The 27,974-nt window shown below is 36.5% G+C and overlaps 1 protein-coding gene across 1 annotated transcript in view; it reads left to right on the top strand.

Annotated features, from left to right (window-relative positions):
- Positions 1 to 27,974, top strand: part of GABRA4 (gamma-aminobutyric acid type A receptor subunit alpha4) — an 87,762-nt gene that overhangs the window by 10,475 nt on the left and 49,313 nt on the right. The window contains exons 3-7 of the mRNA XM_072620665.1: positions 12,297 to 12,364; positions 13,385 to 13,605; positions 13,700 to 13,782; positions 17,218 to 17,361; positions 19,088 to 19,240. Coding sequence (XP_072476766.1) covers positions 12,297 to 12,364; positions 13,385 to 13,605; positions 13,700 to 13,782; positions 17,218 to 17,361; positions 19,088 to 19,240 — 669 coding nt within the window. The remainder of the gene's footprint in view (positions 1 to 12,296; positions 12,365 to 13,384; positions 13,606 to 13,699; positions 13,783 to 17,217; positions 17,362 to 19,087; positions 19,241 to 27,974) is intronic.

Below are 27,974 nucleotides of genomic sequence, written 5' to 3'. Positions count from 1 at the left end.
ACTATAAATGATATTAGCTGTCTCTCCCAGCTTTATGATGCCTGCAAATTTGATGAGCATGCCATCTATACTTTTATCCAAATCACAAATAAAATGTTAAATAGGCCAAGCACAGATCTCTGGGGGACTCCACTGAAGACCTTCAGCCATGTTGATACTGAACTAGAAGTAACTTTTTTTAGGTCTATCCACATAGTTCTGAATTGGTAAAATCATATAACCATCTAGTAAACATCTCTACGTATCAGCTAATGAATTAATGCAGAACATAAAATTCCCCAGTCACTTGATAGTTGCAAGCATATATTTCATTTTGTGTACATATTTGACCTCTTGTCTCAGTATTGATACACATCAGAATCCCCAGACTGATTCAATAGTACTCAAATAGCTACATAAAGCCTTTGGAATGAATTCTATGTGGCTAAACATAGCTTTTTGAATTGTCACTTACTGTGACTCAGCTAGCAACATGAAGCAGCAAGGCTTGATTTTATACTGTGCTTATTACATGTCTTATAATTTAGATCAAATGAGATAACATTTGTAAAGTGTTTAGCACAGGCCTAGCACATAGTAGGTGCTTATTCTCTTTCTTTTCCTCCTGCCTCAAGAGGCAGCCCCATGGAACACTAGGAATATGGGCTAAGGAGTCAGACCCCTTCTACTCCGTTCCTAATCCTTCCATATAATACTTGTGTGACCTTGGGTTAATTGTTTGGCATCCCATCATCTTAGTCTCCTTGCTGGTAAAACAGGACAATAAAACTTCCCTTGCTTATCTAAATCTACGATCCCATGACTCAACTTCAACAGGGTCATTGTGAGGATCATGTGAGATGATGCAGGTGGAAATGTTTTGAAAATTGTAAAGTTTAACACAAATAAAAGGCATGGTTATATCACCATTTAGGCATATTCTCTTGTCACTAAAAGGAGCAGGTTATGATATTTTGGTCGCAGTCTTGCTTCAAGCAGCTAGACTATATTTGAAGTGATCTTTAGGTCACATTTGATTCCCTTTTTGAAAGTTAGTCATTTTGAAGAGGAGAAAAAAACTCCTTTCAACTTCAAGACTGATGTGAAGGCAGAGGCCCAGGTGGGAACATACAGGAAGCCCGGAAAGGGGAGAGGCTGCAACTAAAGGCCAAAGGTAGTAAGATGAGCGATACCAAAGGCCTTTTAACCTACTTTTGATAGTTGCAAAACCTGATTTTTCTTAAGGAAATAGGAATTTTGCATTGATGTTAATTTGCTGTATTTTCATAGTTAAGTGTTAATTATAGGCATGGGGTGTGAGAAAGTTGCTTTGTCATTTTAGAAATTGCCCTATGAAGAGGAAAATACTGACTGTTATCTTTGATAATTTAGATATGGGGATACTTGACAAATTACGTAGCTTATTAGGACATTCATGTACTTTATATGTGCTATGTATGAAACACGACGTTTTTATTTTTTTGTTTTATCTCAATTTTATTTACAAATACAGCCCAACCTTCACTTCCCAGAAGCCATTTCTTATAACAGTGAATTAAAAGAGGAAAGAAAAAGAAATTAGTTCAGTAGAATAAGAAAACTAGCTTTTACATAGCATGTCAAAGATGTGATTTCCTTTTGCCCTCACAATAATGCATTTCCTTCTCATTTCTTCAGTGCTGAGCTTGATCATGGTAATTGCACAATCCTTCTCCTCCCACCTGCACCCCTGCCCGCCCACCCCCACTGCCCATCCCCTTTTTGGTTATACTTTATACGTTTACTATGTAGTAGTCATAATATATTTTATTTTTCTGGTTTTTCTTACTTCACTTTGTACCCCTTATTCAAATTTCCTGTGCTTCTCAGTGCTGAAATGAATGGATGAAAAAACATTTATTAAGTGCTTACTATACACAAAGCACTCTTCTAAGGACAGGAGATGCCCATCCCAAAACAAAGCTCACATTTGAAAGGTTTCAACTGCAGTTCACATAGAAAGGTCTCATGTACCTTAGGGTGCAACAGCAAAGCAGATGGTAAATGCCTCTTTTTTAAAGGTCATTTTCTCTGATAAAGATCATAAGAGTTACTGATATGGATCTATTTGCCAGTGCCAAGGACTTTGGTGGCAAGAATATTCTTTTTTGGGTCCTTAGTAACTGTGGCTACTGCACCTGCAGGAGCAGTTGTCAGGCTGCATCCCTGCAAGATGATGGCTATAGGAAAGAGTATGGGGACGTTTTTATTCCCAAAGTTCTGGGTTATCTACATCAGTGTCTGAGAGATGTTTTGCAAGGTGATGGGGCAAGATGACTTGCCTGGCCCATATTGCCTCTCTGGTTGCACTTTCTGGGGGCCTTGATGCTGTAATCTTTGCACTTGTCTTTTTTTTTTATAGTACAGTGAAACGTCATGTTAATGCATGGGAATTTAATTAACCCTGCCTAATTAATGAGCATTTACATTGTTTTTAGTTCTTTACTAGTACCACAAGTACTGTAATAAAATTATTGGATCTTTTTTTTTTTTTCAAACTATCTTTGATTTCCTTGGATTGTGTGTTTGGCAGTAGCATCTTTAAGTCAAAGGGCATGGACATTTTAGCTAATTGCTTTTTAGAATGGCTCAGTCAATTCACAGTTCTACCAACAGTATATTTGTGTTCCTGTTTGTCCTAGCCACTGTTATCTTTGACAGTCTGCTGACTGGGAGATGAAATCTTGGATTAAAAACAAAACAAAACAAGAAACAAAAAGTAAATCATTTCAAACAATTTTTATGTGGTTGTATAAAGGTTGTGATTTTGCCTTTAAGACTATTTGTTTATATTTTCACCAGTTATTCATTGGCCAATGGTTTTTTATCATTTGCTTGTGTTAATTCTCTTGCCAGAAAAATTGTATATAAATAATTTTCCTCAAATGAACAGTTTACCTTCCTATCATAATGTTTCATATTAATATTTTTGTGCAAAATCTTTTCAAATTCACATAATTAAAATTATCTTTTTTTTCTTTTGAGGTAAACTTGATCTTTTCTTTGGTCAAGAATTCTCCACCATTCCTAACTGTAAATGATACCTGCTCTGGTTCTATTTTTTTTTTTTTAATAGCATGACGTCTAACATTCAGATTATGTACTCATTTTGAATTTATTATGGTATAATTATATATGGTACCAGGTGCTCGTCCAAACGTAATTTGTGCCAAATTGCTTAATAGTTATTCCATTGGTTCTTTTTCAAATAGGGAGTTGTTTCCTAAGTAATCTATTCACAGATTTAGCAAACCCTAGGTTGTTACTAAGTTATTTATGATTCTTCTTTATACACTGTGTTCTACTGATTTACTTTTATACTATTCTACTCAGTACCAAATAGTTTTGATGGTAACTGCTTTATAGTATCATTTGAGGTCTGGAAGTATTGTTTTCCCTTCATCTTTGATGCGAATCTAGATCTGTAATGTTAATTTTGTTAAGAAGAGTTGAAGAACTTTCCCACCCATTAATGGGCTTGCCCATTAAGGGAAGCTTGTTTAGGGGAGATTTATTTTGTTGGAATGCGCATATCTTTTGTTAATTTCTAGAGAGGCACTGGTTTTCAAGGGTTATAATACCCTCTAGCTCTGGAAAGTATCTACTCTGAGGCAAGGTTTTGTTTTGGGGCTTACTCATTGGAAGCGTTTGTTTGGCCAGATGAGACTCTGAGTAACCACTAATCAGCCTCCCAGCTTTGAAAACTCAGATTTTTGTGCTTCTCTCTCTGGTAACTAGATATTGCTTATGGTCAGACAGTTGGAAACCCTGCAGGTTGATCTTATTTCTCTGTATTTTCTCTGAAGTTCAGGGTGCTGACTTTTATCCCTGAATTAAGTGATGATATATGTGGTTGATTAAAGTGATTGTTGACCCCTCAAAAGTTGCTTTCCTTTTAGAAAAGCAGATTGAAGAACGTGGATAGCAGGCCTTCCTGTGTATGTCAGGGTCCTTGCTGTTACAAGATCTTTTGTCCTTCCAAATGAATTTTATTACTTTAACTCTATAAAGTATTCTCTTGGTATTTTAATTGGTATGGCATTAAATGTGTAAATTAATTTAGGAGGATCATCATTTTTATTATATTAGCATGGCCTAGCCATGAGCAGTGAATAACTCTCCAGTCAGTCAGACATTTATGAACCACCTTCTACGTGCCAAAGACTATGCTAAGTGCTGTTATTTAAGTTATTCTTAAAATGCCGTATAATCATTTCTATAAAAGTCTTCTATATAAGCCTTAAGTATACCTTGCTAGAATGACTCCTTGATGTTTTTATGCATTTTGTAGTTATTTTGAAACATGACAAAAATAAGAAGCTTTATCATTTTTTCCTTATGTAACCAAGGTCTGATGCCTGTGCATAGCCTAGCAGCTTGCTCAACTTACACAACTTTCCCATGTGGAGAAGCTGAAAAGAATCTTTGTGGGAGACTTATGTAGGAGGAAAATGCCTTGGGGAGACTGTAGAGTCTGAGTAGACATTCCATTACTAGTTCCAGTTGGCTAATCGCTTGATGCAGAGGAGACCCTTTGAATGGCTGCAGAAATACTCCAAAAGGCCTTCATTCAATCACTCCCTAAGTCACAGTATCTATTGAGATTGATGCTCCAAGGGTAAAGGTCTTGAGGCTTTCTTCCCCTTTGAGGCCATACAGTCCAAGAACTGGTCTCTGGTCCTTAGCCTCTGTATTTTCCCCTCATTCTAAGTAAAAAGAGTAGACACTCTATGACCTTTTTAGTTTCAAAAATTCAGAGGTCAACTCAGCATTCCAATGCTTCAGAGTATAGCCTTCAGTGTCCTAGTATTACAGGGCTGTTTTTGCAGCTATCCTGGCATAAGGTTTAAGGAGCAAGGAGTGACCTTATAGACCAGGAGTAGGAAACCTGTGGCCTCGAGGCCACTTGTGGCCCTCTAGGTCCTCAAGTGAGCCCATTTGACTGAATCCAAACCTCACAGAACAAAGCTCTTTAATAAAAAGATTTGTTCTGTAAAACTTGAACTCAGTCAAAAGGCCACACCCAAACTGTGAAGCTTGGATTCAGTCAAAGGGCCTCACTTGAGGACCTAGAGGTCCACATGTAACCTCAAGGCAACAGGTTCCCCATCCCTGTTCTAGACCCAACCCAAATCGGGAGGTGAATTTGATGGGAACAATGATATGCAGGAAATGAGTTAACTCAACATCCTCTGCACTCCACCAGAGAAGAGATGAGAAAGGGGAGAACGTACCCTTGAGATATTGAGACAAATGCATGTACTTTATTCTTGCTAAGTGATTAAATGTCCCCTGACAATGGGAGAAACAGAGCTGGTGGGGTTTCAAACTGATATCACTAGAAAAGAGACTACTTTCCCTTTTTTCTCCCCATTCCCTCCACCTACAAAAAAATCCCAAACAAGCAATAACTCAAACTTTCAGGATATCCTAGAATCCTTAGCGGCAGATGTTGCCAGATTGGCTCTGGTAGAGATGGCCAGAGCACACACACTACTTCTATCATGAGTGTTTCTTCTTTACTCAGTTTTTTTTCTAAATTGGAAAGAGATCAAGATGAATTTTTCTCCATTGCTAGGAAAACGCACACACATATACATACATATCTATATTTATCTGTCTATCTGTCTGTCTATTTATCATTAGGCCTGCCATTATTTATAGTGGCTAGTAATGTCATGCTAGATGACATATTTTAGGTGTTTAATAAATGTTTCTTTATTTGGTCTTTTCCATCATATGTAGCCACTGGCCTATACACATGTTCATCTTGAAGAAATTGCTTCCTTCAAGTAACATTAAAAATGATTCATCCTAAAAATTTGTCCTATTCCAGTAAAAGAAAGATTAGTGCACTCCTTGGTCCTATTTCCCCCTTTCCTCATTTCTCAGTAAAGATTGTGATAAAATCTTTTGTGCAGTGCTTATGAATAAGTTAGAAAAAAATGTGACTTACTTGACTGTACTGTTGGTTGGATTTGGAACTTTCCAAATGCAATATGAAAGAATGTCTCTAGTTAAGTCCCCTAGCTTCTTTCTTGGCCTTACTGTTCAACTTGCTTTTTCTGTGATAGCACAGATGGCATGCTTACCAAATCTGTAGATAATTTAAGGTTTTGAAGGATAGCTAATCTATTAGCGATTAGAAGGGAAGTTCATTATTCAGTCAACAAATATTTATTTATCAGTTAATGTGTACCAGCTACTGTGCTAAGAACCAGGGATACAAGATAGTCCCTACCATCAAAGAGTTTATATTCTAATGGGAAGAGATAACATAAATAAGAAGCTACATATAAGATACAGGGCAAATGGAAGGTAATCTGAAAGGGAGGCATTAACAGCATGAGTCCTGAGAAATACCTCCTTCAGAAGATGAGAAACTTATTCCCCAATTGATAAATGGTCAAAGGGTATGAACAAGCAGTTTTCAGAGGAAGAAATTAAAGATATATACAGTCATATGAAAAAATACTCTAAATCACTATTGATCAGAGAGATGCAAATCGGAACGACGCTGAGGTACCACATCACACCTATCAGATTGGCAAACATGACAGAACAGAAAAATGATTCATGTTGGGGAGGATGTGGGGGAGTTCATTGTTGGTGGAGCTGTGAGCTGATCTAACCTTTCTGGAGAGCAATTTGGAACTATGCCCAAAGGGCTACAAAAATATGCATACCCCTTGACCCAGCAATATCACTTCTAGGACTGTATCCCCAAGAGATCATAAAAATGGGAAAGGGTCCCACATGTATAAAAATATTTATAGCAGCACTCTTTGTGGTGGCCAAAAGCTGGAAAACAAGGGGATACCCATCAATTGGGGAATGGCTGAATAAATAATGGTATATGAATGTAATGGAATACTATTGTGCTGTAAGAAATGATGAACAGGAAGACTTCAGAGAGGCCTGGAAGGTCTTATATGAACTGATGCTGAGCGAAAGGAGCAGAACCAGAAGAACTTTGTACACAGCAATGACCACAGTGTGCGAGAGTTTTTTCTGGTAGACTTCGAACTTCGTTGCAATGCAAGGACTTAAAAAAATTCCCAGTGGTCTTTTAAGGCAAAATGCCTTCCACATCCAGAGAAAGAATTATGGAATTCAATCGCAGAATGTAGCAGATCATTTTCTTTTGAATTGCATTTTGGTTTGTTATATGATTTCTCCCATTCATTTTAATTCTTCTATACAGCATGATAATGGTGAAAATGTATTTAATAGGAATGCATGTGTAGAACCTATATACAATTGTATTCCATCTTGGGGAGAGAGGGGGAAAGTAGAGGGAAGGGAGGGGAAAAGAAATCTAAGTTATATGGTAGTGATTGTAGAACACTGAAAATAAATAAAATTAAAAAATATTAAAAAAAGAAGATGGGAAACTTAGAGGCGGAGTTGAGAAGATAGAATATTCCAAGGGGCAGCCATTGCAAAAGCATGGAGACATTACACGTTCAAGGAGCTACAAATAAGCCAATGTCATTAATTTCATAGGAGGGGTGGGAAACCTTTGACCTCGAGGCCACATGTTGCCTTCTAGGTCCTTGGGTTCAACCCTTTGACCAAATCCAAACCTCACAGAACAAATCCTCTTAATGAAAGGATTTGTTCTGTAATACTTGGACTCAGTCAAAAGGCAGGACCCAAGGACCTAGAAGGCCATGTTTTGCCTCCAAGTCACAGGTTCCCCGCCCCATCACAGAGTGTATGGAAAGGAGTAAGGTATAAGAAGAATGGAAAAATAGGAAGGGAACAGGTTATAAAGAGCTTCAGATGATAAGTAGTAGAGTTTGTATTGATCTAGGAAATAATAGGGAGCCACTAGAACTCATTGAGCAGGGGGAATGACTTGTTCAGACCTATATGTTTGAAAAATCACCTTAGTAACTTAGTGGAGGATGAAACAGTGGGAGTTGACACCAGATAGATGGCTGCTGCAGTAGACTAGGGGCAAGATGATGAAGGTCTGAACAAAGGTATGTGTGAAGAAAAGGGAAGGTTTCTGAGTGATGCAAAGGTAAAAATGATGAAACAGTGTTGTGGGTGAGTGGAATAGGCTGAATGAGAATAAAGAATTGAGGTTGACACCATGATTGTCAACAGAGGTGTCTGAGAAGATGACGGTACTCTTGTAGTAATAGTGAAGTTCAGAATGGAATGAGTTTTGAAGGGAAATAATGAGTTCTTTTTTGGACATGTTGATTTTAAGACGTCTATGGGAATTCATGTTTGAGATATATGAGACAATTAGAGATACATGGCTGTAAGTCAGGAGAGAGACTGGTCCTGGATATATAGATTTGGTGATAATCTGCATAGAGATTATAACTCAACCCATGGGAGCTGATGGGATCACCAAATGAGAGAATCATGATCCAAAACGTTCCTGACAGGCTAAGCAACTGGGCAAAAACCCAGTTGTAATTGTGATGAAAATAGAACCTTATTCTTACAAGTACATTGTGCAGGAGGTATGACTGGACAGTAGTTCATAAGAAAAACATCTATGGATTTTTAATGGATTGCAAACCCAACATCATTCTGATGTGGCAGCTGAAAAGGCTAATGAGAATTTAAGTTTTCTTAGACAGAAGAGAGTTATAGTATTAGGAATAAAGGAAAAGGATCTATTCAACTATGATTGTATCAGACCACATTTTGAATATTGTGTTCCATTTTGGATATTATTTTTTTCCTTTTAAAAATTACTTATTTATTTATTGTTTTTGACATTTCCTTCTATAAGATTTTGAGTTCTAAATTTCCTACTCCTCTTTCCTCCTCCCCAAGATGGTATGCAATCTGATACAGGCTATACATGTATACATATTAAACATATTTCCACATTAGTTATGTTCTAAAGAATTAGAAGCAAATGGAAAAACCATAAGAAAGAAGCACCAAAAAAAGAAGACAGAAAATAGTATGCTTCTATCTGCATTCAGACTCCATAGTTTTTCTCCAGACGTGATAGCATTTTTCATCATAAGTCTTTTGGAATTGTCTTAGGCTGGATGTTGCTTTGGAGGAAGGATATTGTTAAGCTGGAAAATCTCCAGAGAAAGTAGGTCAGGCTGATAAAAGACTTCAAAACCATGCCATTTAAGGATCAGTTGAAGCAATTGAGAATATTTAATCTGGAGAAGAGAAATTTCAAGTGGGACATGATATTGTCAAGTATTTGAGGCACTGTCATGTGGTATAAGGAAGAACCAGTGGTGAAGTTGCAGACCAGATTTAGATTTGATATAAAGAAGAACACCCTGATAATTATAGGTAGCCAAAAGTAGAATGGACAGCCTCAGGACCTAGGGCATTTTTCCTTGTCTCTGATCTTCTGGCTAAGGTTGGACAATTATTTGTAGAGGAGATTGTCATTTAGGTATACATTGGACTCCATGGCTTTTGTGGTACTTTCCAACTGTGAGATTCTGTAATTCTGTGATTATTTTCTGTGCCTTGGAGTCACATTTTTATAATGCTTTAAGCTTAGAAAAAAGTGTTTCTGTTTTGAAAGGGAAGTCCATTGATTCTTTGCCTTTAATTTCTATGTTTTCTAAAGGTCTTCTCAAATTTAAGTTCCCAATGGGAAAGCTATACATACATACAAACACACACATATATTTATATATACATATACATATATACACACACATACATATATATACAAACATATACAGATATGTTTATAATCTCTATAAAACTTTAAAATGACAAGCTATTTTCAGTGTCCACTCTTAGTTTTTTTAAAACTGGCATAAAAATTAAGAAAGACATCTTCTAGCTTAGCCTTTCCTGTCTAGGGGTACTATTCTTTATTTCTCAGAGATAACAATGTCTATACACATGTACACATGTATATGTACACACCCACACTATATATAATATATACATATAATATGTATATATGTATACATACATGCATACATATCTGTATATACATATATAGTAAAGTTTAAGGACATTACACAACAGTTTAAGACTTTTTCAGTATAAGTCCAATGAGTAACTTGTTTTTAACTAAATTAAAAAAATCCCTTTATTAAGTGCATACTTCATTTGAAGGATTATATTGGAGACAAATATATCTAAAATAAAGAAGACTTGGCCCTTGCCCTCAAGTAGCTTATAGTCTTACAAAGAGTATGCATGGGTGCTTTCATAATGAGTTATCTCTTCTGCTATAAGGATCTTGTACAACTTCTACTATGCAAAGCTACCGATCGATAAGGAATGGCATGATCATGATTCCCAGTATCCTCTTCTCTGAAATCTGTATGACAGGCTCCCTGGTCCCCTCCCCACACTTTGGATATCCAAGAATGGAAAGAGCTGCTTCAAGAGAGTGCCATCTTCCTTTAAGCTTTCATGTGAAGGCTGGATGACAACATGTAGAGGATGTTATAAATGAAAGTTTAGGTCATCTATGAGCTAGAGGTGACATAGGAAGTCCCTTCTAGATTTGGCATTCATTGATTTTCTCATATATTCTTCTTTGAGAAGCATCAACCTAATATTACCCCACCAGAATGATGACCACATTCCCATGATCTGTCTACCTGGGTATCGGTGTTACCAGCTGATGATTTTTTTGATCAGGTAGAATCACAATTTCAGAGGTGTAAATGATGTAAAAGGCTATATAATCCAACCTGTGCCTGGCAGAAGATGCAATGTAGGTCTTTTATAAAAGATTGCATAAGCCTCTGGGACAAGAGCTCATTCAATCTTTTGTAAAAGACCGTCACTGAGGAAGAACTTATTCCCTTCCCAAGTAGTCCATTTTCTTGGATAACTGTGGTTGTCAAGAGGCTTCTTTTTAAACCTCAAGTTGAAATTTTTCTCTGCCACTTCTACCTTTTAGTGTTAGTTCAGATCTCTCATGAGCGGAACAAGTATATTCTCTTCTCCAGAAAGTAGTTCTTTAAAAATGTGAAGATAGCTGTCTTCTAAGTCTTCTCTTTGACTAGCTAGTACTTATGCAGTGATTTAAAGCATGATCAATGATTTCCACACACCATCTTATTTGATTCTCACCTAACACTCACAAGGAGGTGATATTATTATCCACATTTTACAGGTGAGAAAACTTAATCTGAGAGAGACTAAATGACTTGCCCATGATAATATGGCTAGTGACTCTATGTGGTGAGATTCAAATTCATGTCTTCTTGACATCCTTCCATTCATTGTTCCTCTTCTCCAAGCTATACATCCCAAGTACTTTCAATTGATCCTCATATCCATCCTTGTTTCCTGTCTCTGATCAATTTAATAATATTCATGTTTCTGCGAAGATATATGAATTCTGGCAGCTATTATGGATTTCTTTCCCCTTGCACATTAAAAAATTGCATGTTAACCACCCTTTAATTACTTACCTCCTTGCCATAGGGGATCTGGGTCTATTGAAGATGTCTCAAAAGCATCTGGCATTACCATGGCACTCAAAGGCCAGAGGCTCCTTTGGAATCATGGGATAACTGTTGTCTATCAGGACAAACAAGATTTTCATTTAATGCCTGGTTAATCTAAGCGATCTTAACTAACATAGCAGTTGTCACAGACAACATATATTTGTAGAAACAAACTTATTAAGATAGTGTTAACACTAATGTGTTTGTGGATATTGCTTTCTTTGAGAGATGTTCAGAATGGCATCACCAGGCCTCAGTTATATGTGTTTATATATATGTATAAAAACACATATATGTATATATACACACACATACGTATACATGTATGTACATGTATGTGTTATATATTATGTATGTATATATAATATATACATATAGTATTTTTATAACTATTTTGGGGATCTATTAGTATTAAAATATTGAGAGACAATGTGCAGTAGTGGAAAGATTAGATTTTGAAAAGAAAGAGTTACGTTCAAATCATCTGTGTGACCTTGGGTATTTCACTTGACCAACTTTTCTGAGCCTCATTTTCCCCATCTGTAAAATGAAAGGATTGGTCTGAATGATCTCTGAGGGCTCTTTTACCTCTAGATTCTTTGATTTAGGATACAAATAGCTTTGTTGGTAAGTAATTGGGAATTTGCTTTTGACTTTAATTGAGTATTATTGCCTGCATATGTGTATATTTGTAAAAATCGTGTCTACTTTTTAGTGATGTGTATCTCCTAGCAACTTTAAAGCAATAATTACAAAGGGCTTTGTGTATTTTTCTGTTATTTCTTCTCACCCAGTTATCTTGTAAAATTAATGATTATTTTTCACACTTACATATTTCCTGTCTACTAGGTCCTGTTACAGAAGTGAAAACTGACATATATGTCACCAGCTTTGGGCCTGTTTCTGATGTGGAAATGGTAGGTGTTGGAAAAATTTAAAATAGCTTTCTGCAGTTAGGAGAAACTATGCACAACAGAAGGAAATGGATGTTTATTTCACTGTCAATCCAGAGAGTAAGAGCAGCTCTGTTTCTAGTGTGAGTAATCAGACCCATACATTTGTCAAGAGGAGGTCACAGAATTTGCATTTCAACCCTAACATTTGAGTACATTTTTGCCTGGATTCATTTTCTACAAAAGGAAAGAATTTTATTGTCATTATGCCCCACACAACAATCATACGAGTTGACTTTTTTTTCCTTGTGAAAACCACTGAGATGGAGAAAATTAGAGATTATAACGGCTGAAATTATTTCTGGCACAAAAGTATCTCACAGTCCTGAGGGGCCATATTTTAGCATTTCATTTTGGTCCAGTTGTATTTTTTTCTCCTTTAATGCTTGAAGAGCTCAGTATACCAGACTCTGGTAGATGTCAGAGTGAATTCATCTCTTTAAGTGCGTGCTCTTAAGGTTACATAAAGATGTTTAGCTTGCACAGTGGATGGTTGGTAGCACCTTTAAAACAGGTGTACGTGATTTAAAATACTTGACTATCTACTTTCTAATTTGAATTAGTTTGTTGGGCATAAAACTGTTTTAGTTGTTGATTTACTTTGTTGTTTTACTCTTCTAAAAAAAAACTCAGTGACATTTGTTACTGCATTATCTCATTTTATTTCCTGATATATATTAGAGTGACAGTGTAATTGCCACCTTCCTCCAATCTTACTGAATTAGCGGAATCATTCTTGAATGATTAAATATGTGTGGTGATTTATTTATCTGACTAAAGTGGGGAATTGAAGTATCAGGACATATACAACATGCTTTAATTGCTGGAACTCTTTGCCATTGCCTTTTGTAAATAACTTCTCCTATTGATTTGGTTTTACCTGTGTGGTTTTGTTTGCATGTGTACATAGGTGCCTATACATTCTATTGGTCATTTATGCATATAATAACTTGTGTTTGGAATTGCTGTGGTTTGCTCACCTAGGAATACACAATGGATGTCTTCTTTCGGCAAACATGGATTGACAAAAGACTAAAATATGATGGCCCCATTGAAATTTTAAGGCTCAACAATATGATGGTAACTAAAGTGTGGACACCTGATACTTTCTTCAGGAATGGGAAAAAATCTGTCTCCCATAATATGACAGCCCCAAACAAGCTCTTCAGAATTATGAGGAATGGCACCATTTTATATACAATGAGGTGATCAACTCGTTCTTTTATTTTATGCATATTAAGAAATAAAGATGATTATGAAAATGATTAAATCTTTTTGATTCTATATGTTTCATTGTAGGCTTACCATAAGTGCAGAGTGCCCCATGAGATTAGTGGATTTCCCCATGGATGGTCATGCATGTCCCTTGAAATTTGGGAGTTGTAAGTTAAAATCATAAAACTTCTTTTCATTAACTATTCAATTCAATAGTAAGATTTATGAAGTACCTATTATTTGTCAGACACACTAGGCATTGTAGATATAAAGATAGAAAACCAAAGAGGTTTTGTCTTTAGGTATTATACATTCTATTGGGAGCCATGGACCAGGGCATAACATATGCTCGTATACGTAAATACAAAATAATTCAAAGTAATTTCAAGGGAGAGAGAGCATTAACAATTAGAGGGGCATCATAAAAAATGAGGTGATATTGAAGTTTGGAGAAGCTAGAGATTCTAAGAGGTGACTTTCCAGGCAGTGGGAATGATTACGATTCAGAGTAATTCAAAATCTCATTTGTAGTCCTGGGACCCAGAAGAGGCTCCCTACTGTCATGACTTCTTCTTGATTCAATATCAGTGTAGAACATGTCAGTAGCTGCATAGTTTCGCAGAATTTAGAGGGAGCTTTTGCCTAGGGAGACAGCACTTAGCTTACTTCATTATTGAAGCATGACCTTAAGATCCAGATCCTACATCCACATAGATTTCCTTTTCCATATGCAATTTCTCCTAGATAGGAGAACAGTTGGGAATATTTGGATAGTTGGGAAAACAACTCATTGGCCTCTATTTTAAATCTAAAACATTTGTTGCTGTTGTGAGAATGAAGTAAAGAGCATGGTACATTTGACCAGTGTTTATTACCTCCTTTCCGTTCATTCAAGAAGCATTTTTGAAGTAACTACTATGTGCCTATTTTAAAGTACTTACATATTTTTATATCTAAGGAACATATACACATACAAATCTGCATATGTAAGTATATGTTTATGTATAAATGTGTTCATACATATGTTTTCCATAAGCTCGAAACAAATTTTATACATATGTAGGTATACTTATGTATACACACTGAGAGTATGGATTTTTCTCTTTGAATCTCTAGTACCGAGTATCATGCCTGGTGCATAAAAATTACTTAATAATTATTTGTTTGTTGATTAGTTTTTTTAGCAGCAGCCCTCATTGTTTTTATTATTATTATTAATTACAAATGGAAACTTGCTAAAACTATATCAAACATAGTCCTGGTGGTTTTCATAATTTGCTACAGAGAGATGAGTAAAAGGATGGAGGTTGCAGTCTTTAAGAGAGATAAGACACAGATGCATAAGAGAATTAGAATGCAAAAAAAGGGTTAGGAGATCTCTGAGGGAAAAAAAAAAAACCAAACTTTCAGCCTATTGGGTATTAGGGAAGTCTACCATGGTGAAGCCACGGTTGGCTTTATTTTTAAAGGATGGCTTAGGAATTCAGTAGGAAAAGAGAGGAAGAAGTATCTTCTAGACAAAAGGAAAATCCTTGGCATGATGGGTGTTCAGAAGGAAGACAGCTCCCTGCTGGCTACAGAGCTGTACAGTTTGATTGGAACAAAGTGTAGGGAGAGGAATTAAAGCAGATAATGATGAAATTGTAGCCCAGGTTGCAAATGACTTTGAACAAAAGGCAAAGAGGAATAAGAGATGTTGCTGGAAAGGAAGACCAGGTTATGGATGGCCTTTAATATCTTGAACTTTACTTGTGAGAAGGAGGAGAAAAGAGGCAACAACTATGATTTTTGAGTGGAGATTGGGAGGTGATATACACAGATCTATTCCAAAAAATCTTACTCTATCATTAGTATGAAGGACAGATTAAAGGGGAAAAGAATGCAGGCAAGAACGTCTGAAGTGCCAAAGAGGACTTTCCCTGGAGCAGGGCTTCTTAATCCACTTTTTGTAGATATCGTGCACCCTTTCAGAAGTCTGGCAAAGTCTAAGGATTCCTCAGAATAAGGTTTTTAAATGTTTAGAATAAAATATTTAATATCATAAAGGAAACCAATTGTATTCAAATGTACTTGTTAAGAATAAAACAAACAATGGTAGTGGGAATTAAGGGAAGGGAATGAATTTGAAGCATGTTGTAGAGTTAGAACCAGAAGACCTTTTTTACTGATTGGCTGTGAGAGGTGAAGGAAAGGGAAATATCAAAAATCTAGAGGTTCCTAAGGTTATGAAAATTGGGGACCAGTTGGTACTCCAGATAGGAAGAGATTCAGAAAAAGGGGCAGGTTTAGGGGGAAAGATGAGAAGCTCTATTTTTGACATATTGAGTATAAGAAGACAGCTGGAAATTCCAGTCTGGGGCTTAGAAGAAAGGTCTAGAAGATTTAGATCTGGGAGTTACATACTGGGCCCATATGCTTTTTTATTCATTCATTCTGCTTAGATAATGGAACCATGGAAGCAAATAAGAATTCCAAGGGAGTACGGCAGAGGTTTAAGGGAGGACTTTGTATAACTACCAAATAAAAAACTCAGGGAGAAGACAAAAAAGGCAGAGAAGGAGTAAAGAGGTAGAGAACAAAAAGATAGAGAAGAAAAGGAGAATGAAGAGGATGCTATCTGAGGTACAGAGCATATTGGGGCCTTGAAAATAATAATAAAACCCTTTGAAATTACTATAGGTAAATTTTGGCTACGTGGTTGTGTGTTATAAATTAAAGATAGATAGCTTCCTATTTTGTTCCTCTATGTAATTTACAAAGAGTTTTTTGTTTTGTTAGTATTTTAGAACAGATAGTCCCATGTAGGGTAGGGTCAGGTAGAAGTTCCTGTCTTGGCTCAGCCATGAAGTCAATGTTCCATGTTCCTAATGCTGGATTGACTTGTGTATGATTTAGGATATTCTCTTGGGAGAGTGGTAAGCAGTTGTTATCTATTTACACTGATGACAGTACAAGATGAAATAGATTTAAATTACAGCTACTGGGATTTATGATAGATGTAAGAAAAAATATCCTGATTGTAAAAGTTCAAAGGTAGCGCAACTGTTTATATAATCTCATTCCCTGGAGGTCTTTAAAAAAAGGCATAGGCAGTCATCTGTGTAGAGTGGTTTAGATGCAGTGTACTTTGCCCAGAGGCAGTGGACTGGACTAGGTGACCCCTGGAGATCTCTTCCAACAATAGCATCCTTTGTTATAAATGGCAATTTTGCATTAAGGTGGAAGAAGTAAGTTATGGTCAAATATTGGAGAGGATTCAGAGATGAGAGAGAGGAAGGAATGGGTTTATTTAACTTTAATAGAAAAAATTTTAGATGGACTGTCTGGTATTTTCCCCTGCACATTTCCAGGTGCAGTGATGCAGATACAGCATTTTAGTTTATTTTCCTTTGACCTGAACAAAAGAAATCCTGCTGAATTGCAAGGCTTATTTAGATATCAGACTTCTTAGAGGCTTAAAACTGACTTCAAATAAGTTAAAGGATTGTTGTTTTCCAACAGCTTTGTTTTTGCTTCTTCTGAGCTAGACCAGCATGCCCACATGTGAAACTGATAGGGACTGGAACCCTCAAACTAATTCCTTGCCCTGTGATTTTGCCTAGATGCTTACCCTAAGAGTGAGATGATCTATACTTGGACAAAAGGTCCTGAGAAGTCTGTGGAAGTTCCAAAAGAATCTTCCAGTTTAGTTCAGTATGACCTGGTTGGGCAAACAGTGTCCAGCGAAACCATCAAATCTATTACAGGTAAGATGACCACCAATTTGAATGAGTCTGGGATATGACATCTGCAATGGACTTTTGTCTTACCCGTTGTTCACAGGGGATTCTGATAGGATTCTGATAGAGCCTCCAGAAGCAGAATGGCACAGAAAATATAGCTTAGATTTTCTTTCTTTAGACTCATATTCGTGAACTCTTCAAAAGATCTGTCTGGTATTTGAGTCATAAGTGCAACAAGGAAACCAGATGATGTTACCAGTCAGAAAGGTTAGAAAAGGGTGTATTGTGATCATGGAAACACATATCCAAGGCATAGGGGACATTTTTATTTTTTTCAGATAGCTAGGATAAAGCTATTCTGCAGGGCATTGAAGTTGCTGATGGTTTCACACAACCATCTTTGCCTTGCTCAGTTCGTAATTCTACCTCTGATTTAGAAGAGCAAACAATGTAGAGCTATGTACAAGGAACTTTAAGGAAGTACTTTGAAGTTGTCCCTAGAGAAGATGAGGTTGGCAGGTGTAAAAGGTATTTATACTATCTGTGCTCTTAGAATATATGTGAAAAAAAATGCTTGATTTTTTTTTATTTAAAGGGAAAACCCCAACTGGTGAGTTAAAAATGGTTCTTCTTCCTCAGTTTTTAGACCTAAGTTCACTAAATTCATATGCATTTCTAAAAATGAATTATCCAGTTTCCTGTTGCACAGTACTACTTTAAAAACATGTGGATACCTTCTGAAACTTAATGGGAACCAGTTTCCCTCCAAAAGGGAGTATTGTAGTTGGTGCTTTAAATATTATTATTAAGTATTAATATCATTAATATTTATCAATACTTATTAATATCTCATTAATACTTTTTGGACAGATAGTAAGAAATCCAAATGCTTTTTTTAATTGAATCTATTTTTTAAAGCAAATTAAAAAGCAAGATGAAATTATAACTGTAGAATGTGAATATTCAGGTGTGATCACATATGTAGCTGTATCTATTTCATTTCAAAGGTTATAACAAACAGAAATAAAGTCTTTGCTTAAATTGTTGACCTAAATTCTTAGATAAAGTGATTTGAACCATTGGAGAGAGAACCAGTCTTGGAGTAGGGGCATCCCTTCAAGTCCTACTGCCAATGTATTCTAACTCTGTGGCTATGGGAAAGTCACTGAAACATTCAATGCCCCAGGAAACTTTCTAAGACTTTTAGTCATAGAATTGCCAATCTTTCATGGAGAACGTTTCTACACAATGAGCTCCTTACACATATGTAACAGCAGGCCTAGATTTCTCCCTCCTCCTCCGGTCCCCCAAGAAGATAAAACAGAAACAAAACAAACACAAATTCCATCTAGATCAGTGAGGTTAATCTGTAATTTTCCAGGTAAATAATTGAGATCCCACAGGCTGTGCCATCATACCTTTAAGTGCTAAATGAGCTTAGCTAAAGAACTCATTATGCTGTAATCCCTTACCCAGAAAAAACATTGTCATTATTAGCTTTCAACATGCAGTCAGCAGATTATCACACTGAAATAAAAGGTGATGTTCCACCTCCTTTCAGCATCTCTTTCTGAAACACACACACACACACACACACACACACACACACACATACACACACACAGCAGCTGGTTTATGTCACAAAGTTTAGATGATATTATTTCAGATACCAATTGGTAGTCTGAAATACACATGTGAAAAACTTGCATGCAGAGCCAGTAACATATTTTTTTCCTGTTTTATTTTGTAGGTGAATACATTGTTATGACAGTTTACTTCCATCTCAGAAGGAAAATGGGTTATTTCATGATTCAGACATATATCCCATGCATCATGACTGTGATTCTCTCTCAAGTTTCCTTCTGGATAAATAAAGAATCTGTTCCAGCTAGAACTGTGTTTGGTAATTACAATTTACTTATTGATCCTTTTTGTTACCTGCCCTTCTTTAGAATATTGGTTTTAGATTGAAACCTTCCCTTAAGAGTATTGTGTTAGCATTTTTATGTCAGGTTGAATAGTATACAGAATCTTATTTGTATTTTCAACTGTCCAGTAAGAAAGAAACACATTAAGGTTATAGCTTACGTGCAGGCCTTAGGACTCATGCTACCTTTAGGTATTTGTGTGAAAATACAGTTGGAAGGCCTCTTGTTGGAGTCATATTAAATTAACCTCAATGGGAACCATGAGTGTGAAGGCAAAATGTACCTCTGAATATAATTTCCCTTTCAGTGATACTCTTGAATTTGTAGTCTAATACTGTGTAATTTAATTGAAATTGAATCTAGATGTTAAAATGAAATACACTGGGATGTAATTTGCAAAGAAATGCTTAAAATAAAACAAATAAAATTCATGGCTGAATGGTTATGTGAAGGCCTGGACCAATTTGGCTTTAAATGAAAGGAAAAAAATAATCCAACCCTAAATGGTCTAAATGCAATGAAACAGAAGATGTCATATATTTGCCGTTTATTAGTTCATTATTAAATATCACAAATGAGCTATATTTTTATATTGACTTGTATTTTGGCTTTCTACAACATATAATGCCCTGAGTTGCTTGAATTTGGGAAATTTAACAAGTTTTAATAACCATTTTCCATATATGAGGGAGCACTACGTAATTGAAAGAACTGTGACTCTACAGTGGAAGGATAGGTCTTGGGTTAAAATCCTGTCATGTGCTACCTCTGTGACTGTAGGCAACCATTTCATTTCTCCTGGCTTTAGCCTCTGTTTCCAACAGCAAAATAATGGGGTTGGATAAGATGGTGTCTGAGGCTCTTTTAGCTCCAAATCTATCATCTTAATGGACAGATTTGTTAAATAGTAAGTTAGATTTTAAAGGAATTTTAAATTATAAAGCTTCTGCCTTTTCACTCTGATATTTGTGCTTTACTAGAAAAGAGCAGATAGAAGTAGGAGTGCAGAAGAAAACTGCCATGGGATGTATTCTGGAATGGGAGTGGGTGGTGTTTGGATGTCTCCTGGGGGTTCTGGCTGCTCTTTTGCTTTTTCAGAAAAGGGGTCAGGGTATTGTTAGTAAAGGGGAAGAGCAATCATATTGCTTTGTGGTGCACCCCTGCAGTATGATGTGAATGTTTGAGGAAATTAGGAGTATGGACACCTCTCCATGTAAACCTCTGGACCTTGAATTGGCTTTATGAAGCACTCAGGGGATTCTGACAGAGATAGTTCATAGAGAATATTTACAGGTGCTAATCTAGTTCTGGGTCAGATGTCTGGCCAAGAAACTTCTAGGAGACTGATTTATTTTGTCTGGAGGCAAGGGAACCTTGGAAGTCTGCTGCTCCCTGAATCACCAAATACTTTCTTGGAATGTTTTGGAGCTTCTTTTAATATCATGTACTATTATGGTAAGGCCAAAATAGGTACCTCAGGCCTTTTACCATTAAAGCCTCCATCTAGAAATAACATTTCATAATGACTATGATCTTTGAAAAGTGCCTCGAATTACATTTTTATTTTTAGCAGGGGTCTAAGGGATACACAGAGTAGGAATCATTGGTGATCAGTTATTAATTGATGTAAAAAACTCTATCTCTCAGCTGGCTATTGCCACAGAATTTCTTCTGCAACGATTTTTTGGGTATTCTTTGAGAAGGGGAACTGTAGCTGGCAGCTATCCTTCTTGTGTGGATGACTCATTTGATTGTCACTCTGCAACCTTTGAACCACTTCCTGGCAGCAATAATAAAATTTTAACTTTGGGAAATCAAAAATAACTAGATATCTAGAAAAAAAAAAAGAGTTTGAGCTTATAGGCTCATTCCCTGCTCTGGAGTATCTCGGTATGTCTACATGTGGTCCGAGGCTGTCTTTTAGGTAACTTGTCCCATTTGTTTGAGGGTGCCCAATTGGAGAAGTGAGCTATGAGTTTCCATAGTGCACATAGCTCTGGGATTCTAAAGAACCAAAGTGGATAGAACTAGTTAGAAAGCTATTTTTCTGTGTGATCAGAAGGACCTATTAGTCATCCTGCAAACGGAATTTGCCTTTTATCGAAACACTTCTTTAAAAATGTAAGTATATATGAGAATATTATTTATTAGTCCAGCATTTTCTTCTCTTCAGTGCCTAAATTATGCTGTTGTTTTCATACCAATCTCTACCTCTACCAGAGGATTATAGATTTAGTACTGTAAGGGAACTTAGTGGGATGTCCTTTAGTCCAGTCACTGTATTTTATAAGATATTTGTTACCACATACAGTCAAAGAGGGTGTCAGCAAGGAAAGAGGACAAATACTTGACCTTGGGTGTCACATCTCTGGGCCTCGTTTTCCATTCAGTAAAAAGAGGGTTTAATGTAAATGACCTCTAAGCTCCCTCGGAGCTCTAACATTCTATGATTCTAAGATTTAAAAATAGGCTTGGAGAGGGGAACTTTAAACATGTGAGTAAATGTCAGCTGGCAGACAGAAATGTGTTATCACACTGTTAAGTTAATGCTACTTATTTCCCTTGTGACCGGTCAGCCCATATTCACCTCTATGTACATACAACTTGTATTCACGCTATGGGCAAAAATGTTCATGTTCTGTGTTCTAACTCAGGGGCTGACATTGGCATTTAAATGTGCCAAAAAGGAAAAACAAAAAAAGCACACCATTATATTAAAATATCTGTAGGGTACACACAGGCCAAAAAATGTCTTTAGACAGATGAACACTGACATTAGCCTTTCTAGTGCCCAAAGAAGTATGGCCACTATGGTTTGATTCTAATCTGGGTTGTTGCTTCTGCCTGCTGCCCTGTGCAACATTTACTTGACTGTGTGGTCAGGCAAATGCTACACTAAATCGATGTGTAATACATATGCCCAAGGACATGCTCTGTGTCACCCTTGATATAATAATATTAGAAAGAGAGGTGTTTTTCCCTGGCTGAAAGGGGAATGATTTAAACATTTCAGCCTGTGTTAAAAATGTCATGCCCTTTGTTAATCTTTCAGATAGTCACCCAGACGACAAAGGCCATATAGGTTAGAGGGTTCCCTCCTGTTTCTCTCCCGTCTCACTCTTTCTCCTTTTCATACTCATGTTTTAATGCCAAGTTTATATACACCAAAGAGGTCTGGAGATTGGAGTGTCCAGACATTTTGTTTAGTATTATATTTTTTCCCCAGTTACATATAAAAACAATTTTTATTATTCGTTTTTAAAACTTTGAGTTCCAAATTCTCTCCCTCTCTCCTAGCTCCCTCATTGAGAAGGCAAGCAATTTGATCTAGGTTATACATATGTAGTCATACAAAGCATTTCCATAATAGTCATGTGCTTGAAGAAAATATGGACCACAAAAACATACCTCAAGAAAAATAAAGTAAAAAAAAGGATGCTTCAGTCTGTATTCAGATACCATCACATCCCTCTCTGGGGATGGATAGCTTTTTTTATCATAAGTCCTTTATAATTGTCTTGGATCATTGTATTAGCTAAATCATTTGCAGCCAATCATCCTACAATACTACTGTTACTTTGTACATTTCACTCTACATCAGCTCATGCAAATCTCTTCAAACTTTTTTGAGATCCCACTTATCATTTCTCATCGCACAACAGTATTCTATCAGAATATAAAATATCACAACTTGCTTAGCCATTCCTCAATTGATGAGTACAGCCTCAATTTTCAAGTCTTTGCCTTCAGAATAGAGCTGTCCATATGTACATTGTTTTATTTTTTATCTCTTTTGGGATGCAGATCTAGTAGGGATATTGCTAAGTCAGAGGTTATGCGTGGTTTCATAGCCCTTTAGACATAGTTCCAAATTGCTGTACAGAACGGTTGAATCAGTTTACAACTTTACCAACAATGCATTTTCCCCACATCCCCTCCACTATTTGTCATTTTCCTTTTCTGTCCTATTAGCCAATCTAATAAGTATGACGTAGTATCTCAGAATTATTTTAATTTGCATTTCTCCAATCATTAGTGATTTAAAGTATTATTTTCATATGGCTATAGATAGATTTGATTCCTTCATCTGAAAACTGTTTATATCTTTTGATCATTTATCAACAGGAGAATGGCTCTTATATTTCTAAATTTGACTTGGTTCTCTTTGTGTTTGAGAACTGAGGCCTTTATCATAGAAACTTGCTTCAATTTTTTTGATAGTTATTATTGCTAACTGTATTTCCCTCCATCCTACCCCTGTGTTTACATTCTCTCTCTCCTTTCACTGTGTCCATCCTCAAAAGAGTTTTACTTCTGACTACTCTGTACCCCAATCTGTCTTCCCTTCTATCCTGCCCTCCTTCTCTTGTCCCCTTCCCTTCCTACTTTCCAGTAGTGTAAGATAGATTTCTATACCCAATTGAGTGTATACATTATTCTCTCTTTCAGCCAATTCTGATGAGAGTCAGATTCACTCACTCCCTCTCACCACCCTCCACTGTAAAAAAAAAAAAGTCTCATGCCTCTTATGTGAGATAATTTGCTTCCTTGTTCTCCCTTTCTCCCTTTCTAAGTTCATCCCTCTCTAACCCTTTAATTTTATTTTTTTAAGATATCATCCCTTCTTATTCAACTCACATTTGTGCCTTCTGTCTATATATACTCCTTCTAACTGCCCTAATAATGAGAAAGTTCTTAGGAGTTACAAATATCATCTTCCCACTTAGATATATAAACAGTTTAACCTTATTAAGTCCCTTATGATTTTCCTTTCCTGTTTACCTCTTTATGTTTATTTTGAATGTTGTATTTGACAGTCATATTTTCTATTCAGCTATGGTCTTTTCATCAAGAATGCTTGAAAGTCCTCTATCCCGTTGAATGCCCATTTTTTTCCCAGAAAGAATTTACTCAATTTTTCTGGGTAGGTGATTCTTGACTATAATCTTAACTCCTTTGCCCTCTAGAATATCGTATTCCAAGCCTCTAATCCTTCAATGTAAAAGTTTCTAAATCTTGTGTTATGCTGACTGTGGCTCCATGATATTGAATTGTTTCTTTCTGGTTGCTTGCACTATTTTTTCCTTGATGTGAAAACTCTGGAATATTCCTGGAAGCTTTCATTGTGGGATCTCTTTCAGGAGGTGATCAATGCCTTCTTTCAATTTCTATTTTACCCTCTGGTTCTAGAATATCAGGCAGTTTTCATTGATAACTTCTTGAAAGATGATGTCTAGGCTCTTTTTTGATCATGGCTTTCAGGTAGTCTAATAATTTTTAAATGATCTCCCCTGGATCTATTTTGTGGGTTAATTGTTTTTCTAACAAGATATTTCACATTGTCTTCAACTTTTTCATTTTTTGGCTTTGTTTTATTGTTTCTTGATTTCTCATAAAGGCGTTAACTTCCCTTTGCTCAATTCTAGTTATTAAGGAATTATTGTCTTTAGTGAGCTTTTGGACTTCCTTTTCCAGTTCTAATTTTTAAGGTGTTTTTTTCTTCAGTGAGTTTTTTTGCCTCTTTTTCTATTTAATCCCTCCTGTTTTTTAAGGCATTCTTTTCCAAATTGATTTTTTGGACCTCTTTTACCATTTGCCTAGTCTGTTTTTAAGGTGCTATTTTCTTCATTGTTTTGTGTCTCCATTACCAAACTGTTGACTCATTTTTCGGGATTTTCTTGTATCACTCTCATTTCTCTTCCCAATTTTTCCTCTACTTCTCTTACCTGATTTTCAAAATTCTTTTTGAGCTCTTCCTCGGCTTGAGACCAATTCATATATTCCTTGGAGGCTTTGGATGCAGGAACTTTACCTTTGTTGTCTTCTTCTAAGAGTGTGTTTTGATCTTCCTAGTCACCGTAGTAACTTTCTGTGGTCAGAATTTTTTCCTGGTTTTGTTTATATTCCTAGTCTGTTACTTGACTGAGACTCTGTTTCTAGGGTGGAGGGCACAATGTCCCAAGCTTCAGGTTTTTTGTGCAGCTATTTTCAGAGATACTTTTAGTGACCTGTAAGTTTTCAATTCTTTCGAGATAGTATGGATCTAAGGAGAGTTATTTATTCCTCTCCTGGTCTGTGAGTGACCACAAGCACTCTTTTCTGCCTTGGAACCATGAGGAGGATCCTCATTCCACTACGGCTACAAGCTCTGGTGTGCTCCTCCTTGCCCTGGGACTGCCACCCAGATCCAAGCATGGGAAAAATCACTAAGTCCTGCCTCACTGCTAGCCAAGAAACCCCTGTAATCTCCTTCTGACCAGTTGTTTGACCCCCTTACCATCTGGGGGAGAAGAGCTCCATAAGCAGCCCCTGCCACTGCTGATTAAGTCATTCCCAAGGCCTGCTTCTGGTTTGCTGGTACCAGGGCTGTGCTGGTGTGGCTTGTGCTGACGGTGGTCCAGAAAGGTGTGAGAGACCTTTCTTTCTAACCTTCTATGTTGTCTTTGGCATCTATGAGCTGAGAGGTCTGGAAACTGCCACTGCTGCTACTGATTCAGTCACCCTGAGGCCTATTCCTGATTTGCAGGGGCTGGTCTGTGCTGGCGTAGCCTGTGTTGAACTGATCTTTCTTCCCCTGGTACAACAGGCCTTTCTTGCCAAACCTCCTGGTTGTCTTGGGCTGAAAAATTGTTTCACTCTGTCTTTTTGTGAGTTCTGCTATCCTAAAATTTGTTTAGAGTCATTATTTAAAAGTATTGGAGGGGTTTGAGAGACAACTCAGGGGAATCCCTCCTTTTACTCCACCATTTGGGCTTTGCCTTTTGAATGTCCAGAGATCTTGAGTTAGTGTACATAACAGCTTGGCACAGTCAAGTCACCTTCAACATCTCCTTCCCAATTGTTACTGGGAATTACACATCTCCTTTATCTTTTCTTTTCTCTGTAGAAAAACGCCAAAAGGCAGAAACTTCCCAAAATATAGTAGAAGAGATTGAAGGTTATCTTGCCTGTGGGAGAAGTAGTCCTTAGGGTGGCTTTTTGTACTTTAATGGGCTTTCAAAGCAATGAAGCTCACAGAAACACTAGTTTGTTTGTTTGTTTTCTTAGTCAGAATTTCATTAAATCACATTCAAGTTGAAGTAAAGGATTTTTTCCCCTTGATGTTTCAATAACAGAATAGTTTTAATAAAGGAGATAGGAATTTTTTAATTTGAAGGGCTTTCTGAGCTATCCCCTTCACACTGATGGTGCAGATGTCTATTCTAGGTAGCACACTTGATTGTAGCTAGTTAATAGGAAATAGTTATGGAGGTCACAGAAAACCTCATTGCTCCTAAATTTTAATTAAAGTGATGGTCTTTCACAAGATAAAAGACTAATTAGACTTCATCTCCACATTATATAGCTAGAAGATTTAAAAGCCATGGCAGGACAGTGTTAATTAACAAAGTCATCAGTGTGACAACAGGTTTTTTTTTTTCTGTACAGTGAAATACATCATAATTTTCTTTCAACTAGAAAGTTTTATGGCTTTGTCAGTTTGTGGTTAAATAGGGAAAATACTAAACTTCATGAATTTATTATATGTGCAGTAATGTAAAGAGACTATGAGATCCAGAAGATGTTTGTTTTATCCTGAAGGGATAAATTAAGTTTTAATCACTAATGTATTGATGATGCTCTATAATAACCTGGAATCTATTTCTCTTTAAAGCTTGAGAACATATTCTGCAAAACTCATTTTTGAATAAGGATTTTCTCTTTAGCATACCATATAAGTCATCAGACAGCATTTTCAGCAAGATCTCTGAGGAGGTAGAACTCACCAACTTCTGAGCCAGCCCATCCTATTTTTGGACACTACTATTTATTTTTGAAGATTTTCTTTACATTGAATATAATTTTGCCTTTTTAACTGCCCAACATGGCTCCTGTGTTCTATCCATCAGAAAAAGGAAGAACAAGTAGCCCTGGAAACCAATCTGCTGTTTCTTTCAGTATGTACCTTAGGATATAACTCATTTAAATGAGATGACTCGAATTCATCAAGACTAGTGCTTTGGTTTCTTATAATTTTTCCTTTCCTGTTAGTCACTGTCTTGTCCTTTCTAGTACATAGTGCACTCTCCTTGGTAGAGGAAAAATAAACAGAGTTCAACACCTTTTTTTTTGCCATTAATTATACTTATCCATGATACTCCAAGTAGCATTCTTATCTTTTCTTTGATGCCTCTAGCAAAAACAAAGTGAAAGGAAAAAAAATTGTTATCCTTAGTCTTCTTCACCAGTATCAGCTCATTCTGGAATTCAGCACTTCAGCCTCTGTTCTTAGAGGAGTATACCACATTTTTCTATTCATCCTTCATTACCTTTTGCTTTCATAATTTATATCTATCTTTGAAAAGTCTAAGTTTGTTGATGAATTTTCTGTATGTCCTCATCTGTACCTGTAGACAATATATATTTCCCTTCTTTTTTGGTATTGCTTTTCTTTTGGAATTTAATTCTTTGGGAGCTCTTTATCCTACTTCAGAGAGATATCTGCTTTTTATCCTACTTCAAATTTTCACAGAAGAATTTTCATCCATGGGATCCATCCTATCCTTTTTCTAAACTATGTTAAATTGTCTCTTCTCTTAGCTAGAGTGACTATTACTCCATTCATATATTCCCTCACCTTTTCTAATTATGAATCTAACTACAACACTCTTCTTTTCATTGGCTCACTGCTGCTTTTCCTCAGTTTAGCATTCAAAATACTTCATCTAT

This window comes from Notamacropus eugenii, chromosome 6 (genome assembly GCF_028372415.1).
Source record: "Notamacropus eugenii isolate mMacEug1 chromosome 6, mMacEug1.pri_v2, whole genome shotgun sequence".
Classification (NCBI taxonomy): Eukaryota; Metazoa; Chordata; class Mammalia; order Diprotodontia; family Macropodidae; genus Notamacropus; species Notamacropus eugenii.
The sequence above is the reverse complement of the archived record's forward strand: the minus strand, read 5'-3'. Positions and strand labels throughout refer to the sequence as shown.